Here is a 17,594-nt window from a genome sequence, read left to right as displayed (position 1 = left end):
TCAAGTTAATGAAGTTATAAACTACGGTGGCTGAGAGGTGCAAGACACGTTTACATTTAAGATACAACAACAAATCCCAGTACAAATGAACAAATACGGAAACACAACAGCAAATCAAAAACCAACAACAAAAACTTTTACAAATGACCAAACCCAGAAACACAACAACGAAAGCAGAGACACGGATCTAACAGAAATATCAAACCAATCGTGAAGTTTCCTTTATGTGGACATTATAAATACATGCAACAGTCCTAAGGCATTTTTCAAAGTGTATTACTGCAATAAAAATGACAACAATGTTTAGCAAGGTAACGTTTTTGTGTCACTTCCGGTATGAAGGGTTTTTCCTGTCCGTCAACAGCAGAAGATGGAGAAAAAGTGAGCAGCTGCTAACGAAAGGAAATACCCTTAATGTCTAAAGTGACCCAAAAACGTTATCTTGCTAAACATTGTTGTCATTTTTATTGCAGTAATACAATTATAAAATACTTTTGGACTGTTTGTAGTATTTATAATGTCCACATAAAGAAAACAGTAATAAAAAACTTTAAAAAAATCAAACATGATTGGTTTTATTTTACATTTCTTTCTGGTAGAAGGCGTGTCTCCGCTTTCGTTGTTGCGTTTTTGGACGCAGTAATTTGTTGTGTTTCAGTATTTGTTCATTAACACTGGGATTTGTTGTTGTTCTATCTTTAATGTAAGCGTTTCTTGCACGCCTCGGCCACCGTTATAAACGGATCAATCCGATGCCTCAATAAAGTAGGTGGAGCCTGCTGGCGCCCACACTCATGACGTTTGCCTGCTTTCAAGTGGAGGGGTGTGGCCTTCCAACAAGCTGGTAGAACAGGGTGGTTTCCAAAAAGTCGGTCCAGCTCTCACATACCGCCAACAAAGGACTGTTATCATGCTAATCTCAGGCTCGTTAGCATTATTTCATGGTAGACAAAACAGGTCACTTCAAACTCACATTTGATTTAAAATTCTATTGATTTTTATTTGAAAATGTAATTCCTAAACTAGCTTTGCTTGGTTGGTTCATACAGAAGTCTTTACTTCCATCAATATTGTTATTTAGTACAATAAAATGATGTGTTTTAGGTCAGTGTTGCAAGAAATGACATCACTTTATTCAGCCTCTGAAATATTCAGGAGAACTTAATCTTAATAACTTTGTCCGGGTTTTGCAGAGCTGTCTGCAAACATCTAAACTGTCCTGTTTTTATCAGTTTTGATTTAATTTGCTGTAACATCCAGTTTTCTGCTCATTGTCTTATTATTAGTGCAGATATTTTTACTTCCAAATAATAAGCACACTTCTGGTTTCCTGTGGGACATTTTTCTCAGAAATGTGAGTTTTTTTGTTCCATCTAAGGAGAAAATTAGCTTCAATTTAAGAAAGAGGGGAAGCTGTAATAGGACATGTTTGGAAGTGATGATAAAGGACGGACTGACAGAGCTGAAAGTGAAAGGAAAGAAAATCCAATGAGTTTGTTCAAAAAAGAAACAACATCTGACATTATTACTGAAAAATGTTCTATCAGAAGGAACTAAATTGAAGAACAGGAAATGGAAAAAAGGTTTATCACAGTTTTTACAAATGACAGAGAACCTGGTGATGTGAAGCTGAGCAGATTAGGCTCCGCCCCCTTCCGCTCACCTCCTCACATCCATGCCGGTCCAGAGGACATCTGTGGGCTCTCCTTTCTTCACCGCGTCCCTGCGGATTTCTGCTCGTTGCAGAGCGGCGGCGCCGAGGACGGCGGTGGAAAATCCCAGCGCGCCTCCTGACACTTGAACGTGACGACGGCCGCAGCAGATTGCTGCTATTTGCCTTTTTATTGAGGGCAGAAAAACGGCCTCCACGGGAATTTATGCTTATCCAAGTCGCCTGTCTGACTGAGAACACCTTTATAATGTGATTGCGCATCGCTGCAGAAAGCTAACGCTGCAAAAACAGTTGTGTGTTTGAGCACATGCTGTTGTTTCAGAGGCCAAAGCCTGCGCTTCTGCACCCACCGTCTGCACAGCAAACGCAGCAAATCCGTCCTCTGCTCCGGGATTCATCTCCTCTTTATGGCAGCTTGAACCCTCACCAGTCCTCCTATCAACTACCAGTTCACAGAAACAAAGGCTCAATTATTCTAATAGTGTTAAGTTGTTTGTATTTGATAAAAAAAGCATCGCTTTTGCTGAGGAAGCAGCTTTTTGTCCAGAGTGTTGGGATCAGAAGAGATGATGCATCTCCAGGGGCTTTCCAACCAAAATGAACTCAGAGTTCTGCTTCATCATTTCTTCAAAGGTACGCCTTTACTTGATGAAAGTGGCAGAAACAAATCAGATGATCCCAAATGCATGAACATTTTAGGTCCTTATAATGAATCATCAACGGAAATCCCCCAAAATAAAACAAATTTATGTTAGAAACCAGCAAAAAACAGAAAATCTTCTAGAATACTAATTATGCTAAATAAACATTTCTACAAAAAAGAAGTGAAAACACTCAAAGTGTTAAACAAAAGAATCCCTTCATTATTTTAAATGACAATCAAGGTCTAAGATTTCACTTTGCTGATTTTCAATACGGAGAAAAACAGACTATTTGAAATATGAAGAAACTGTTTTCATGCTGCAGTAAAGTTCAGCTAAAAGAAGCAGAGGAGAGGAATTTCTGAGTTATGAGAGGAGCATGAACTCAGCAGCCATCTGCGGATGCCAGAATACATTTCTATGATTTATTATTTCAAGGTTTTCAATTAAAAAAACAGTCATAAAGTCAAAGTCATTGTCTTTTCCTGAATGAAAGCTGAGAGCGGCGCCGCTCATCCCTTCCTCAGCCCAAACGGTTTGCTGTTTCCTTTTTGGTAACTATGATTATAAATATGAAGCCACTGCAGGAAAATCCTTCAGATAACGTTTCATTTAACAGCTTTGGAGTTTTTTTGCCTTCAAACACATCAGGACCCACCCGTTTTTCAAGGCACATTTACAGAGGTTTGAATTCGGAAGATGCATTTTTGCGGTGACATTCCGCAAAGGTCAGAGGTCGCGTATGCTACCATTCTTTTTGTCTTGTTGTGGCCAACATGAGGATCACTTCCTAAAAAAGGATTTTTTACATCTCCTCTTTCTCTGTTGCCAAGGCAACATCATTAACGTTAGTCTGATCATTCTTCAAAGGCTTGAACTGTTGTGATTCAGGCTCATATTTGGATTTATGTGGCAGAACGTTAATGACGCTACAAGCATCCCTGTTACGCTGAAGCTTTGGTCCTCAGTCTGCAGAGACCCTGCTGGGGTTCACCATCGACTGTATACGGGAACTGGACTGAGTGACTCCTCCCTCCTGGCGTTCCAAACAGGAAGTGGCTCCAAGAAGCCAAAATCCCACAGACTTCTATAGAGAAATGAACAGCTGTTACTCATTTGATTGGTCAGAATTACCATTCATCATCTGATACCTAATTATTTCAGGATTTTTATGTAGTTATAAAATAACCAACCAAATTCAACCCAATACAAGTGGGCGGGGCCTGGTAGCCGCCACTTCCAACGTTTAAAGCGTGATTGACAGATTTGGTGTAGCCTGCTTTCGAGTGGTAGGGGTGTGGCCTTCCAACCAGCTCACCTCTGATTGGTGAGAGTGGTTGCCTTAGAAACATTGACTCAGACCAATCACCGCTTACCGCGGATGTCTGGCTCCAACATGGCGGTGTTCGTATCGCGGCAAAAGTGGCGACTGGATTGACTTGAGTTGGTTGGAGCTGGAAGGAAAGCGGTTTCTATGGGGGAGGGGTGTTCACACTCACTCAAGTTGATGGTTTCACTCCGGCTGTCATGACGGTTTGAGGCTCATTTCTGTTGATACGTCTGCATCAGGAGTTTGAGAGCGCTAACGTGTGTGTTGTTGTCAGGATTTCAGTGATTACAGCTCCTCCCTTCACCAAACCAGCCGGAAGGCCGAGAACCAGAACCGAACAAAGTTTACAGTGTGGTTCTGGTCCCATGACAACAATAATTCGACCAAACCAGCAGTTTTATTTACTTCGTATTTCTTCTTTTTTTTTAAACCAGACTTGAAGTTTGTGAGGAAATACATAGATTTTTGTTGTTGACATATTTCAAGAGTGAAGTTTAAAAACTTTCTCCATCACCGTCATTTGGAAAGACGGTTGGTGCCATTCTAAGGAATCAAACACTTTAGTCCAAAAGAATTGTTTTTTAAGAGACATTTATTTAAAAAATGACCCTAAAAGCTGAAAGAAGAATAGATTTTAAGTATATTGTCTTTTTTAAAGACAGTTTGATCTTTAAAAGGTGGAAATAATGTCGGAAAAAGTTACCAAAGATCAAACAAACGGTTCAAACTATTTAGTGAGCAGAAGAATGAAAGACATCAGAATATATTGAAACGGTTGACACCCAAACAGACGAAGGGGTTAAACTGCAGAATGACCCTCTGCAGTGTTTGGTGTAACAGCTCAGTCCTGACACTAAACCTCTGAGGGCGTCGTTGAACCGATACGTGCACAGTTACACGTGCACAAACGTGAAGGATGCAGAAAAGACACACAAAGCCTCTCCTTCTCACACTCTGCCTCATCATTGCTTTTGTTAATCCTGTGACGCTAAGCCGCGCTCACCTCATGTCTGTCAGGGTGTCACGCCGCCGCCGCCGCCGTTCCATCATTGATTTCTGCCGCGCTGCAGTCGGGGCGGCTGCCAGCCTGTCGGGTCCGGAAATCCTTTATTCATCCGTAGAACAGGAGACGAACACAAACATGTTCTGTTTCAGAAATCATGCGAGGAACCTGAAGTATAGAGACGCTCTTCTAGTGAAGAGCAGGAAATGACGGCGGTTATGGGAGGAGCTGTCATCAAAGCGTACAACAGAAATATTTTTTCTTTTATTGCAGCTGTCCAATAAATGATAATTATCTACATATAATGACCCCAACCATCCACATCCACCCACCTGTCTGTGTGTGTGACTGTACAATGGCAATAAAGCTTTATTTCTTTATCTCTATCTCTAAAGGATGAATATATTTTATTAGCGACTTATTACCTTACTTTAAGGCCCAAAGCGATTTATAGCCACATGCCCGTTTACCCATAAATACACAATCACACACTGATGACTTACTCTGTCGCCAGCCTGCCACCACCAGGAGCAACGTGGGGTTCAGTGTCTTCAACACATGGCGGGTTGACCGCTCCACGCCTGCACCACCGGCCGCCCGTTACTTAGGTTTTACCTTTAGAGTTCCAGTTGAGTTGACCCAAGAAGATCTAATCGGGTCATACTGTGGTTTGTGACATTCACCTCGACATCTCTAGCTCCTTGGTCATCGTCTTACAGCCACGTCAATCACATTTACATTTTTGCTATTTTAACACATTTGACATTTAACACCTTTACTTATGCTGAAAAAAGACGTTTTAAGATGGGAGTCAATGGGGAGATGATTGAACCAGCCTCCAGTGGTGTTTGGAAGGACTTCGACCCAATTTGCCTCCTTAAGCCCCAGTCACTTGCACCCGTGTGATGGTTGACCCGTACGGGCTTTGTGGGTTTTTTGGGTTGTCTGGGTCCAAGAAAGGTCGTAGAGAGGACCGGCTGTATCTTAAGGGGAGCACAGGCGTGTCTATCAGTTCTCCTGAGGCTTGTATGGCCACCTTTAGGTACATCGTGAAAATGGAACATGGTACGATGTGGTGGTAAGGTTATCGTGAAGTATACGTACGGATTACGGAAGTTACACGCACATATGAAGTACGGCTGATGCAGTCGTATGTCACAGTGTAGTCGTTAGTGAGGTGTGAGTTCTGGCTCCTTACTGTGCAAACGCTGCATGCATGGGGTGAGCACTTTTTGGGGGGGCTAAGAAAATCAAAAATCTGTAAAACACACCTGTGTCTCACCTACACCCCCCTTACATGTTGCGTAAGTGTTCAGTACGACCCGTCGTTTTCACTAAACGTTTTCTAACTACAGGTTATTCGCTGGCGGTCTATGAGCTTGATATCTTAAGTGGGTCACCTCCATGCCCCGTACAGGTTTGACCTTTTTTTTGCCTAAGGACAGTTGGGGCTGAGGCCTTCGTCAGAAAAACACAGGCTGCTGCACAGAAGCTGTAACAAAATGAAATCTTTTCTGAAAACATGTTTGTGTTTTTGCGCATCAGTGGGAAAATACCTGTGGTTACATGTTTTTGGGTAAATTACATGTCGTGATGGTCATCCTTTCCTCATGCTGTTCCATCCATTTACTACGGATCTGCTGCATGAGCTGCTGCAGCTCTGCGCGGCTGTGTACACGAGAGTTGGGGGGGGGGTCACATGCGAGTCCATGCGAGTCCAAACACAGAGAGCGCCATACCGCTGAGAGCCACGGACGCCACTTTTAAGTAAACAGGCGCAGGCAGACGCTCACACACAGCGCCGCCTCAGGTGTTTCTGACCATGCTGCCATCCACCCCCCCCCCTTTCAATGCGTCGCATTTCATGATGAAACCTGAGCCCCCCCCCATGGCTGAAGGAGACAGAAGATCGTTTTCCAAACGCTCCTTCACTGTGGAGGAAAATGAAGTTTCCCTAAAGTTCCCGTCGTCGAGGACGCCGTGACGGACGGCCGAGTGCGACGGCAGACGAAGGCGGCGTTCCTCATCCCTTCACTCCAATTCAAATGTGACAGGAAGTGCTTCTCCCTGTTTACCTGCTTGCTTAAAGGAAAAATTGAGTTTCTGTTTCTGTGCGAGGCTGAAAAATGAAAGAGATGTGGCAACAAAAGGAAGGCGGAGAGGAAAGCTGAGAAAAGCAGAGCAGTCAAAAATAAATAAATAAGAGTCTTGTTTAAATTGTGTTGTATTACTGAGCCAGGAGACAGACAGCACTTTACCCCGAGCAGCTCCTGGGTTTGATGTTGAGCTCCTTCTTTGTTGTCATGTCTGGATGTAATGGAGGATGAAATTGGATCAAACTGCAGCAGAAAAACTCGGTTATTCTAGTTTTTCAGCTCACCCAATCATTGTATTGAATTTTTACCAAAACTCTATTTGGGAAAACCGTTGGAGGAATAAATATGTAATCCCTTTTTTATGGAAAAGTCAAGTATTAGTTCAATTCAATTTGTTAAAAACCAAGAATAGACCATTTGTGTGCAGTTTATGTTCTAAAAACAAAACATTGTATTTTTTCTTGATTGCTCTTTTATATTTTTTTATCAAACAAGTATTTGATAATATGAAAGCCTAAATAAAAATAAAATAAAATTAAAAAAATAGCAGCAAGTCCCGAACTCTAACTCAACCCAATCAGCTACAAGTCAGCAGATCAGCTGATCTGGTTCTATCTCTTTTTTTAAATGTATTTATTTATTTTTAACTTGTTCTGTCCAACAGCTGAGCAGACAGATGAGAGCTGAGGGCCTCTTGTGTTAGACATATTTTACTTTAACAAGAGGGGTTATTAATCTTCAGACAAACCAAAGGTATGACTGAATAAACCCCTTTTGTAATTGAGGCCAAACTTTATTAATTTTAATCATGTTTGAAAATCTTTTATGTTGGACCGGATGGAAAAGGAAAGAAGGGAAGAAGAGGGAGGGATGTTAGAGAGAGGGGGGGGGGGTAGGAGGGTGATAGTAGGAGGGGGGGGGGTTATGTTGTTCTATCTCTGACTGCCAACATCAGCAGGAAAGCTGAGACATATTTGTCACATAAACACATGAATGGAACAATCAAACTTTCAATTTGGGCTCAAATTCAACCTAGAAAATGCTGAATTGGTTTCCCTTTGTGCACCGCCATAGACTGGTAAACCATCCAAGAAAAACCTCCTCCTCATCCAACAGGTAGCTGGGTGGGGGTTCAGCATCCGTGGGACCCCAGATGGTGCTAAGTAGGTTAAGAAGATGGATGGATGATGGATGACTGGATTGATAGATTTTCCTATCTTCCTATCTGAAGGTGGTCAGTAACCTTTAAGTACCCCAAAAAACTAGGAATTCAAATTTGAGCCAAACTAAAGATCATCATCCAACATCACCATTTACCAGAGTGGGACAATTTAACAACAACACGTTCAATAGATAGTTGTAAGCTTGAGCCATTAAAGAAAACGTGCGGCTGCTGAAAACCTACAGAGTGATTCAACTCTCTGCTTTAACTACACAAAAATTAATAATAACTAGAAGGATCTGCATTTCCACAGGAAAATGCAGGGTTGAATGTTAGATTTCTGAATGAAAATGAACCTTAAAGGGTCATAATTGGCAAAAAAAAGAAAGAAAGAAAGAAAGAAAGAAAGAAAGAAAGAAAGAAAGAAAGAAATGATCAAAGTTGACCATAAATAAAGTGAAAACAGCACAATAACAAAAAAAATATGTTTGTGAAAGATGTCAGAGCCGGGTATCAAACCAGCGAGCTTCTGCTCCAAGGATTCTCCATGAATTTCAATGGAGGCAAAGATCCTGGAATATCTGGAAAAGTTCAAGGATTTGAAGGAGCAAAAGTCACAGCTGGAAAAAGATAAAAGAGCTGAATATTTAAATAGCTGAAACATTGTAGGAGGAGTTAAGGAACAAAAAATGAAGGAAGATACTAGAATAAAGAAAGAGAGACAGGAAAACAATGGAGTGAAGGATTTATACCATTCAACCAATAATAATAATGGATTGAATTTGTGCTTTTCCAGACGCTCAGACCGCCTACAACGTGACCATTAATATTAAGTGTATGAGAAAAAAAAACCATATTTTAGACAAATGAAATGTGTTTTTTTTCTTCAAATTTACTGTTGTAATAAGAATTCCCTCCCAATGTGAGATCAATGAGGAATTATCTGATATTTGGATCATTTTAGAGCAGGGGTCGGGAACCTTTTTGGCCGAGAGAGCCATAAACGCCACATATTTTTAAATGTAATTTCGAAAGAGCCATACAATAATGTAGTGTCCCTTCCCCACACTGAGGCACGGAGACTTAACCTCTTTTAAGGTTCTTTATTCTGGTTACTGCAGACCGCAACAAACGCCGTACAATTAATTCAGCAGCTCCTAAATCTCTCCCGCTGAAACGAGAGAGCTTCTACCAACTTTATATTCCCCTGCTCCCGCTCCAGCCCTCCCATTTCCCTTATTTGGCCCATAGCTGAACCCCATTGGTCCAAACTACCTAACAACAGGCTGACCGACAGAACTGAGAGCCAATCAGATCTCTGCTTGATCGATGCGTTCAATGAACTCCAGAACTTTTAACGCGGCCCAACAGCCAAGTTAAACTCAGTCCGCGACAATATGTTTAAAACTAAATATACAAGTGAATGTGTGCATTTGATGTAATTTCAACATTTTTAAAGTACAATAAGTCTGTGGATTCTTTTTAATAACATTGTTATGCTGTTGCTAATAAATGATGAGTATTTCTCGTGGTAGTTTTGCTGATGGTCTAGTCTGGTTGATCCGTGGTGAGTTTCTGCTTCATGCAGGCGTTGAGACTTTAAACGTGATTTTAGGTTAGTATCAATGTTCTGTAGATGTGAGACAGACTGCTCACATGCAGACGGGGAGCCAAAAACACACTCACACGCCACAGTGAGTGACGGGCAGCGGATTTTACGTTTTTACAATACCTGCGCGATTCACCTGCTGCCCCCCCCCCCCCCCCCCCCTGCTTTCTTCCTCACACATCCCGTCCCCGCATCTGCGCGCTCTTTCTCAGAGACGGGAGCGCGCAGTTTTGGGCACGGCAATTCACAGGTTTCAGGCTGGTACAAACTCTGGGAAATAATAGATAATAGTAAACTGATAATGCTGGCGCAGATTTTGTTCTCCAAGCACCGCTACTACTGCGCGCCTCTGGCATCGCATCGCGCCCGAGAAGGACTGGTCTAATGAAAGAAAAAAATTATAATTAAAGATTTGTCTGCGAGCCACATGTGACCATCAAAAGAGCCATATATGGCTCGCGAGCCATAGGTTCCCGACCCCTGTTTTAGAGGAACCTAAAGTGAGGAAGACTCTCCAACACCGGATCCTTTTGATCTTTGACCATCAACGTATCAAAGCAGCTTTTTTGCTTTCTTTAGCTGGAAAGACTGAACTTTAACCTTTCCACTCAAGAACAGAAGACAAAGATCAGTCGGATTCAGGACTTTGCTCAAACTTCCAGGCGTGTCTTGTTTGCCAGCTCGTCAAGTTGCTGTAGCAGCTCTGATTTCTTTGCATGTAGGAACAAAATGATCTTCTTCCCAAATGTCTGGAAATAATGGAGAAGAAAAAGCAGCCGTACAGTTTTCCACTCTTCTCTCTTTTCTTTCGTCTTTTCAATCTCGCGGCTTGTAAAATGAGCCTCGTTTCTCTGCCGCTGTGTGCTAGGAATATATATTAGCTCAATAAAACGTAAAACTGCTTTCCCCAGACCGTATAGCCTTCAGACAGTATCTTATAAATATTCAATGTCTCACAGCCATTGTAGAATTTTTTGCTGAAGGCAGCTCAATTGCAAAAGACCAAGACTCCGTGTGATTCTGACCATTATTCATCTCATTTGTGTCCTCTAACTTTTGTTTAGCTCAATGCTATTCGCGGCTGAAAATATATGCCCCCCCCCTTTGATGCAACTGAGGTGTCACTTATAGGATAAGAAAGAGTCACCCAAAGCATTAAACTCCAGATGTTTGTTTTATTGGCCTCTTGAGTCCCTTTAATGACAACACTGCAACAGAAAGAGGCGGGCGGATCTTCACGGCTTCATTAGTTCCACTCGGTGGTCCAGGTTTGCATGGGGGGGGGTTTGAAATGAAGACGTCCAAATTGACCAGTTAATTAGTCCCTGAAAAGGATTGCTGATGATGATGGGGGGGTGGGGGTGGGGGATGAGCCCTGGGGGAGCAGTCTGCCGGCAACCATGAAGGAGTTTAGGATTGTTGGTGGGAGGAGCTGATGCAGTGAAATGTGGAGGACATTCTGCTGATGGTTCTCAGCTTTTTTTGGTGATTCTTTTGGCATTTAAAGCCGTAGTCTCAACTGTCCTCGCGGGGGGGTCCGGGCCGTTTCAACTGTCCTCGCGGGGGGGTCCGGGCCGTCTCAACTGTCCTTGCGGGGGGGTCCGGGCCACACAGGTGCTGCAGCCTGACTGTTAGAAATGAGGAGAGTAGACAATCACAGAGTAGTTTGTGTGGACGTCCTACGGGCACTAGCGTGTCGTGTGCACACCCCCGTGTGTGCAGCATTCGTGGTACATTCCATGAGGGGCCTGTACTCACACCTTACTAAGGACAAGAGAGCGGCGTTAGCATGGCGTACGACAGCATCACCTGTGCGTGTAACTTCCATTATCCTTCTTCACAATACACCTACCACAATCACGACAAAGGTAAGTTCCATTTTCACCCCGAGGGAACGCCAAGACACACCTGCGCTCCCTTTGGGACGCCGCCGCACCTGTACGAGTGCTGTGGCTAAGACTGAAGAGCTGTTTTGCTCCAGGAAAACATCCACTCCACTCGGCCAATGAAAAGTCTCTCAGTCTTCTGGGTCACGCTCAAATCAACATAGACGTGTAAAAGAATTTCTGTAAATCTGCCATTTTTTCCGCTTCAGAATCCGTCAGAATGACGTCATTTGTGTATCCGGTTGAAGAGTTACGGTGTCTGAAAAAAGCCAACATGGAGCTAAACCTGTGACGTAGAAGAGTTAACAAAACACCTTGGCGTTTCAGATTTCTGTGATGTGCCGGGCGCCACTTTCTGGGTGACAACAAAGCTAAGGCGCCTTTTTACGTCCCCTAAATATCAGCAAAGTCATGCTAGGAAACGGCAGAAGCTCAACAACCATCCGGCTCTCAAACATGAGGCAGGACACGTCAGCACAGCCCTAAAGACGAGGCGTCTGTGGATCTGGGGTTTGAATAAACCTTTTTCTTGGTTTTGAAAAACAGCTGATCCAGATCCAGAAGGTTCCTGCAGGACTCTGAATTCTTTCCTCAGACCTGGTTTAGACGTTTTCATGCGACTGAACCTCCAAAATGTTTCTTCATATCGTTTTTAAAAATTTCCTGGTCTGAATGTGAATGTCCAAGGCTAAGATGGCATTCCTGTGGGTTGGGGGGGCAGAGGCTTTAGATAAAATCAGGGGTCAGTCACATGAACCATTCATTAGGGTGGTGTCCCTTGGTCGGGAGGGGTTCCTGGCCTGCTGGTTGTCTCTCCTCACAGGGAGGGGTAACCCTGAGATCTGTGGTTATTCCTTGAGGTCACACCTCCCCTGGGCCCGGGGGTGTCCGTGTTCCTGTGGTGTTGGCTCTGGTTTCACCTCTGGCGTTTTGGACCTCGGTACCCTCCCCAACATCCTGGTTGGTCCGTGTTCGTCTTTCCTGGCGAGGAGCCCCGCCTCTCCTCCAAGGTGGGGGTACTGGCAGGTGGTAGGACCCTCGCCCAGGCCTGGTGAGACTCTCTGGTTGATGGGGCTTCATACTGGATCCCAAACATAGTGGGGGGCCGTTCTCTGGCTGGACTGGGGCTTGTGGTCTCTGTGATCCTTTGCCTCCACTGGTTTTTGGGGATGTGCCGGTCCTTCTGACTTTGGTCTTCGTTGCTGATGTCGAGTTCTCCCTCAGTCTGCCTCAGCTCGGGTGTTTGGTGACTTGGTGTGCCCCCCGCCTCTTTTTATTGCCCTCAGTTCTAGAGACACTCACCTGAGCACAGGTACCTTTGGGCAAACAGGACAACAGGACAAACTGGAATCATCCAGCTGGTTTCCATGGAGACAAATGGAAAAACCTCTCAGCACCAAATCTGTTATTTTACGATCATTTATTTCTAAATTAACCAAATTCAAACTGTAGCTTTTTTGTTACATAAAATTCATATTTATTTACTGACTTTTGTAGGGCGATTACTTTAAAAAATACAAAAAAAATACAAATAAATAATCAAAGAAACCATTGTTAATATGCGGTTAAATGCAGTGTGGATTTATTTCCACTTATTGGTGCGATTCTCTTCACTCGAGCTCCAGGAATCATCGTGTGGCTGCAGAAAGTTCTGCAGTGGCACATAGAAGACATTCAGAGACGTCGCAGGGCAGGTTGTGGGTTTGCCTCCACACCAACGCAATGGTCCAGCCCATGAGCAAATGCAAAAAAACACTACTTCACGTTTGAGCGGCAACTTAGGAGAAAAGACTTCACCGCTTAGCTTGATGTAGAAACGCTGCAAATGACTTATTACAATTTTAACACATTTAATATTGAACTAACAAAATCTAGTTTTAGTTTGAAAAGTATCTGATTTCCTTTCATTTAGGATCATTCTGTCTGTTATGTCAGTAAATTCCAGGTCCGTGTTGTTGAACGTTTCAGAAACACTTCAGGAATCAAACCTTCTCCTCAGCGTAAAATCAGTTTCTGCTCTGACAAAGCGGTTTCCCGCCGCACTGCAGAGCCACCGTCGTGCCGGTCAAGCCCCCCCTGCTGTTTGGACCCACTTGCTGCAACACGCTAACATATGGACATGCAGAAACCTGGCGTGTTAAAGCCGCCTCCATCCAAAAACGCCTTCCAGTGCAGCGCTGCGGCGGAGAGTCTTCAGGACCTGATCACCATTCCGGAGGCACCGTCATTCTCTGCATTTTGTGACGACGAAGCACAACAATGATCCACTAACACTAATTTACTGACGTGTGGGGAAAGTATGAAAATGTTGTAACACAACAATATAACACAATAACGTAAAATATGATGAAAGAAAAACCTGCTTTAAAACAGAACATGCTTGATAATGCAGATGGTGTCAAAGCTGCAAATTCTGCATTTTTAAATCTGAGAAATATTTTGTTAAATGGAAAATGAGAATTTCTGCTTGACTCAGAGAAATACGCTAAAATAGCATCTTAAGCGTGTAAACTGTGGTTCAGATTGGTCTCATCTTTCAGGCTACATACATGGACTCTGTCTCCCACAGCAGCAGGAACACGGGCGGGTTTTCAGCAGCAGCTTCAGGTTAAGTTCCGACGCCGCGGATCATCTCGTGTTTTGACGGGACAGCTGAGTGTTGGGGTGAAACGCCTCCGTCAGGATCAGACAGGATGAAATGTTAAATCGACCGTGAAGGAAAACGTCTTGTGATACAGAATCGGTGGGAAAAAAAGCCGCACCTCTATAAATCATTAACAAGCAGCCAATTACCGGCTGTTGGCTGGAAGGTCTCTCCTGCTGCTGCCGGGTCGGATTCATGCATCTTGATGTTTTTTACAAACAAGGACATGAAATCCAACAAGTAAACCAAGGATTTATGAAAATAACACTAACCGCTAGTTCATTATTAGGATTTTCCCTCGAGCTTGGATTTGTTATGTCCTTTAACTTTAAACTGTTTGTGGTTGGGGTGGGGGGGTACATCGGTGATCAGATGCATCGATTATAACCCCCAAACAGCGTTTTGGGACTTTCTAATGATAAATATTAGTGTGTTTCAGGGCTAAGCGGTACTTAAACGTTCGTTGATGGGCTTAGATGTCCGTCGAGGGCCGACGGGTCGTCACGTGAATTCGGATTTTAGGTGTTCAAAATTTTTGGCGCGTATTTAATGCGGTTTATACACAATTTTTACCAAAATCGTACGCAATTGTGCGTGAATTTTACAAGATGCTCACGCAAATGTGTGGCTTTCCACGACCTAAACTGCATAACGATGTATAGCTTTTATATCGCACACATATCACGTTCAAATAATTGACGGATGAATTGCACGTAAACAGCACAATAATCAGGCAGGGTTTGTGGCGCTGTCTCCGGCGCTCTGCGGATGCCGGGTCATGACCCCCCCTCCCCGGCGGGCGCCTAGCAACAGACTTAGAGTTAGTGTGGATCAGGGAAATGCGACTGCATGGCGAGGACCAGCGGCGGGAGCTGACCATGGTGCTGACGCGATGTGATTTCTGCCGAGCGCTCTGAATGTCAAAGTGAAGAAATTCAACGAAATTGGGTTTGCGTGTTCGTTGTGTGGTTTCTTCGTACTCCTTCCGTGGTTTTAACGTGGTTCATTCATGAATATTCTGTGAACATTTCACATAAAGACCACAACTTTTTTTCACTTATGACCAATTGTCATCTGTGCAAAATGCGAAAATGTACGCAGCGGCTGTGAGACACGACCTTTCGTTGTGTCTCACCAAAGTTAAGGATTCAAACAAGCAAACATCATATTGCACACTTCCACAGTGTTTTAAAATATTAATCATTTCATAATCCAAATGTTGCTTCCTGACTTGTAATCATGAGGCAACTAAAGATTTCCGGTACTAGTTTGTGGACACCAAGACCCCACCCCCCCCTAAAAAAAAGAAGAGTCTCTTTGACTTCAGCGATCCTTTATGGTGATGCAGAAGGAGTAGTGATGGAGTCATCTTTCACGTTGTCTCACTGTGAGGATAAATCGAGAACCCCCTCCAGAAAGGAGCTGCATGATCACCGATTTCCAGGGAGAATCCTCTCACTTTTCATTTCCTCCTTCACACACACACAGTCTCTGCGTTTGTGCCATCCTGCATTATTGCTGTTGTCACTCGTTTTAGTGGAGGTGGGGTTCAGCTCAAGTGGGGGAGGGTTGACCTGACGGTTTCTAACCGACGGGCCGGCCGTCCCGCTGTGCGTACAAGCCTGCGCGTCAGACAAAAACAACACCAGTGCTGCAGATCTCTGCTCCATCATTAGCTGCAGCCGGCGCGATAATCGAATAGAAAACTAACCGCACCTCATTTTGAAGAAGGCAGCCATTGAAAGCGGGGAATCTTCCGTCCGTTGACTGGCCGCACAGCAGAGTGTAACTGTGCATGACGTAATTATTTATATCAGCTGCAATAGGTGCAAAAGCAATGAGGCGTGCAGATTGGATGAACGCATGCAGAACTGTGGTGCAGTTTACCAAAATGCATGACGTGTGTGTGTGTGTGTCTGAGCAGCGGCCTTCCATCAGTGATTGTGTGTCCATTCATGTGAGTGCGTTTGTTTGCTTACTGGCACAAACACAACGTGTTAGCTGACTGTTTTGTGTTCTCTCTGCTCGGTTTGGAGGTTCTTTTCTGTTTCACTCTATTTACAGACGAAGGAGATGCGCAGAAATGTAGCTTAGAAATTATTTAACTCTTAAAAGTCAATAATGGAAATCGTGTGTTGATAGAAAACCATGCAGGTGCGTCTTTTATGAGACCACCCTCTTCTGCTGGGTGGGAGTGCTGGCCCGTGCTTCACCCCGGGTTAAACACCGTTCCCCCCAGACAGCCGGCGTCCCGTCATCGTATAGCAGCCTTAAACCAACATGGCAGCTCTGCCGAGCCCTGGATTCATCCAAACGCTAAAGTGGTGTGCACGTACGTCCCAATGCAACCCCAGCGGACGGCTTCTACTGAAACCATAGATTCACTCGCGTGCAAAGTCAAAGTCAGTTTCCGGCCTTTGAGAGTCGAGAGGCTTTTCTCTCGTCTGGAAGCTTACCTGACATGAATCGCTTTTAGATCAAAGTGGGTTTTGTGTGCAGATCCAAGAGGACACTTGGGAAGCTAAAACAGATCCAGGTTAAGGCTCTACATGAGACTTAATCGTCGACCGAACCAGTTGGTCCATAATATGAAGACGTGCAGCGATGCCGCTGAAGACACGCCCCCTCTTTAGACCGTAAACGATGCTCCTGAAGTTCCTGTGAAGATATTAGCGACTGAAATGTGAGTCGGGATCCTTCGCTGGCTGAGTATTAGCAGCATAATGCTGGAGGCTAACATCTCTGTTTGGGGTTTAAAGACCCACTTTCTCATGATGAAGGGCAAATTTACAGAAGTATGATGAGTTTTCCTTCATTCAAATCCCTGTGAACCGGGAGCAGACGAAAAGAGGCCGTTTGACAAAGCTTGTAGCGGTGACGTAGGTGCTACAGCTCCCTGAAACGATCTCGTAGAAAACAACAGATTTTTAAGATTTTGGCTAAAAATGACATACCATATTTTCCGGACTATAAGTCGCCCTTTTTTTCATAGTTTGGCAAGGGGTGCGACTTATACTCCGCAGCGACTTATATTAGAACTAAATTGAAATAAATACATTGTTAACCCTCCTGTTATGTTCATTTGTGAGGAACAGAGATGATGTTCCTGGGTCAATTTGATGTATGAGGTATGTTAAGTGTTAAGAGTTTGTTAAGTGACACAGAGAATCAGCAAACTTTTTTTTACAGTAAGATCTTGAAGGCTAACAACATAATATTCTATTTTCCAATGATTTCATAGATTCAGAAATGCAATAAAAATGACAACTGTTTCTACAAATACAGGATGAAAACAGAGTATTAGTTGGCCAATGATGCTTCATGAAAGGAATAAATAAATAAGTTTGAGAAAAAATTACTGTGAAATTATGAGATAAACAGTCTGCTATGATTGTGTCATATGAGTTTGTGCAAGTTATCAGTTCTTGGTCTCAGATTTTGTCAAATAAATTTCCCGTCAAAATGCGACTTATAGTCCAGTGCGACTTATCTGTGTTTTTTCTACTTTACTTTACTTTTCTACTTTTGGGCTGGTGTGACCAGGGCTCGAC

General features: G+C 43.6%; 1 protein-coding gene across 6 annotated transcripts in view; it reads left to right on the top strand.

Annotated features, from left to right (window-relative positions):
• Nucleotides 1-17,594, top strand: part of glra1 (glycine receptor, alpha 1) — a 125,791-nt gene that overhangs the window by 47,463 nt on the left and 60,734 nt on the right. Inside the window, exon 1 of one of the 6 annotated variants that reach the window (XM_020706835.3) lies at nt 10,921-11,381. The exons of the other annotated variants lie outside the window; for them this stretch is intronic. Coding sequence (XP_020562494.1) covers nt 11,303-11,381 — 79 coding nt within the window. The 5' untranslated portion in view covers nt 10,921-11,302. Of the gene's footprint in view, nt 1-10,920; nt 11,382-17,594 lie in introns of those variants that run through there. 6 annotated transcript variants of the gene reach the window in all.

This window comes from Oryzias latipes, chromosome 10, assembly GCF_053564925.1.
Source record: "Oryzias latipes strain Hd-rR chromosome 10, Olatipes_Hd-rR_3.1".
Lineage (NCBI taxonomy): Eukaryota > Metazoa > Chordata > Actinopteri > Beloniformes > Adrianichthyidae > Oryzias > Oryzias latipes.
This window is presented reverse-complemented; position numbering and strand designations above follow the sequence as displayed.